This window comes from Chaetura pelagica, unplaced genomic scaffold (genome assembly GCF_000747805.2).
Source record: "Chaetura pelagica isolate M959 unplaced genomic scaffold, ChaPel_1.0 scaffold925, whole genome shotgun sequence".
Taxonomy (NCBI): Eukaryota; Metazoa; Chordata; class Aves; order Apodiformes; family Apodidae; genus Chaetura; species Chaetura pelagica.
The window spans coordinates 2,012-4,814 of record NW_009953410.1 but is presented as its reverse complement, the minus strand read 5'-3'; the positions used below and the strand labels follow the sequence as shown (position 1 = coordinate 4,814).

General features: G+C 53.7%; 1 protein-coding gene across 1 annotated transcript in view; it reads right to left on the bottom strand.

The window, feature by feature from the left end:
- LOC104389466 (receptor-type tyrosine-protein phosphatase T-like) overlaps positions 1–2,583 on the bottom strand; it is a 12,843-nt gene extending 10,260 nt beyond the window's left edge. Inside the window, exons 1-3 of the mRNA XM_009998462.1 lie at positions 2,343–2,583; positions 1,495–1,785; positions 1,109–1,206 (exon numbers count right to left, since the gene is read on the bottom strand). Of these exons, the coding sequence (XP_009996764.1) occupies positions 1,109–1,206; positions 1,495–1,785; positions 2,343–2,583 (630 nt within the window). The remainder of the gene's footprint in view (positions 1–1,108; positions 1,207–1,494; positions 1,786–2,342) is intronic.
- Positions 2,584–2,803: the final 220 nt, after the last annotated feature.

The following is a 2,803-nucleotide window of genomic DNA, read 5'->3' as shown; positions in this document are numbered from 1 at the left end:
TGGGCCCCGTGCCTGGAGCTCCAGGCTGGCAAGAGGAAGAGCTGAGGGCCAGAGGGAGGCCGGCTGCTTTGGAGAGGCGTGTGCATGTGTAAGGAGCCAGAGGCCAGGTCAGGGTGTGGGACTGCAACACTGCAGGCCCGGTGGTGACATCCCCTCTGTGAGGGGCCCTGAACTTGTCTTTTGTTCTTCTGCAAGGTTGGAGTCTGTGGGTTTCGAATACATGAAAAGAGCAAGAGAGATCTAGATGAGAGATACAGATGCGCAAAAGATCCACATGGAGTCTTCACGTTTGCCCATGCATTGTCTGAATTTCTCCTGCAATTCTGGGCCATCCGCACTTATGTCTGGTTCTTTATGGAAATGGCATCTTGGAAATACACAAAATAGGTGCTAGCTGCAGCCAGAAAAGGGTTCTTTTCACAAACAGAGCTGTCTGGGAGCAGGGAACCAGCTGAATAGACCTACAAGCAATGTCATCAGGACCCCTGTTTGCCAGTGTCCCAAGGAAAGAGAGAAGAGTGGCATGAAGAACCTGTGTAACCCCATGCAGAGCTCTGTCCTAGGGGAGCATGACACAACAATAAGGGTCTCACCTCCCCATCACTGCTAGAAAGCTGGGATGCACGTTGAGAAGAACCTGAAACCCACAGAGGTTTGGTGCTTCTTGCCACACACTGAGGAAAACTCAAAAGAATTATGCAACTGTACCAGAAGAAGATGAGTTTTTAGAGGGTGACTCAAACCACATTCTTTCCTGTGGCAGGAACTAAGCAGAAGCATGCAAGAGGCACAGGAAACCCTAGGAGACCACCCCCACAGGCACATCACCAAGTACTGCACACCCAGCCACAAATTCTACTATACCCCAGGCTTAGTGGACATGGGGAGAAAGCCCAGAGGGGAGGGAGCACCCACCACCTCTCAAGGCAACTTCACAGCATGAGCAATAGTGAAGGTGAGACAAAAAATGGTCATGCTTGTCACAGCCAGACCCAGGTCATCATGGCTTTCCCTTCCCCACTCTCCCCAGGCTGCCAGCAGAGAGCTCTGGGTATGGGCACCTGAAGAAGGGAGAGGAACCATATGGGAGTCCCTGGTTCCCAGGTACCTGGTATCCAAGGATCTCCCCTTTGCATGGGGGCAGCGCCTTCCACCTGAGGAACCCCGTGCTGGGATCCAGCTGCAAGTCCTCGGGTGCATCTGGCACTGGAAGCACAGGAGAAAGAGGCAGTGAGGAGGGTGTGAGCCCAGAACAGGCTACAGGCAACTCCTGACCCACAGGAGAGTGAGGAGGGGATGTGCTGTGCCCCAGCACCTGCACAGCACCTTCCCCAAAGCCCCACAGGCTCCAAACAACCCCAGTACCAGGACTATCCCTACAGGGAGGGATCAGATGATGAGGCTGAGCTGTGGGGCAAAGGGGATATTGACCCACCTCCCCTACCTGTGACCCAGCCCAGGGCTGTCCCTTCTCTCTATACTCTATACACAAACCTGTTTCTTCTGTTCTGGCCAACCAGGAGTACAGGATGGTGCTAGGGGGCAGGGAGATGGTGACACTGTAGAGAGTGAAAGGCTGAAGAGACTGACAAGTGAATGTTCCCTCCTGGCCGTGTAGCCTCTCCTCTCCCTTCACCTCCTCAGCCTCACAGGGAGCTGAGGAGTGCTCTGCCAGCCGGCACATGGCCAGCATTTCCTGGCAGGTGTCAGGGAGCCTGCAGGTCCAGTTCAGTTTGATGCTGGTGCTGGAAGTCTCCAAGGTCCCAGGGATAACCTGGAGGACATCTGTGAAAGAAACAGATCAAGAAGTTCACTCCCATCCCTTACCCTCCGTTGCTGCAATGGTGCTGTGGCCGGGCAGCCTGGCTCCCCACCCAACCCGGAGCAAAGGACAACCAAAAGCTGAATCTGGTGGGGAAGCAGGAGGAGTTTGGGGTCACTGGGTGCTATGAAGCTGGACATGATCCTTTGTGAGGATTCTTCCAGTGAGACAACAGACCCCAGTCAGTAAAACATCAGGACATGGGGGTGGGAACAGGGGGAAGCACATTGTGTCCCCAGCTTGGCTACATCACAGCTCACAGGTAGCTACAAACAGGTCCTTCTGGCCTCATGTCCTCTGAGGTGTGTGATTGGAGTCAACCAACCCGTGGCTGGTGCCACAGGAGAGCACAGTGGGATTAATTTTATCCTGCCCTTGCAGGGGATGCTTCCAGATCATCAAATCTCTTGGAAGTGGCCTCAAGGGAAAAGCAAGACCTCCCCTTGTTGACCTACACCCAGACACATTCCCTGCATCTGGCCCCTGCACAGTACCATCCTGCTCCTCATGTGTCCCTTACCGATGCACTCCACTCTGGACTTGATGGGGATCCAGTTCCCTCTGATGTCCCTTCCCTCCCATGAGTCTGTGTATACAGGTTTCCTGTTGGTGCTGGACAGGACCTTCGTTGCACATTTGACATGGCTGAAGGATGGCTTGAAACCCTCAGGGCAGCTCAGCATCACTTCTTCATTCTTTTTGAAATTCTCCTGGTCTGGTGTCAGCTGAAGGTCTGTGTCCCACTGTGGCCTTTGGCACATTTCTGGCTCAGCTGTTAGTGGGTGTTAGTTGGGGTGGGAAGTGACAAGTTGGGTCAGGGGTGGGAAGTGACAAGTTGGGTGATAGGATATCAACAATAATTCAGTTTGGGGCAGAGCAGGGCAGCCAAGAAAGCTCCTGATGCCCCCCTTACCGATACACTCCACATGGGACTGAATGGTGATCCAAGAATCTTGTTTGCCTATTCCATGCCAGACTCCT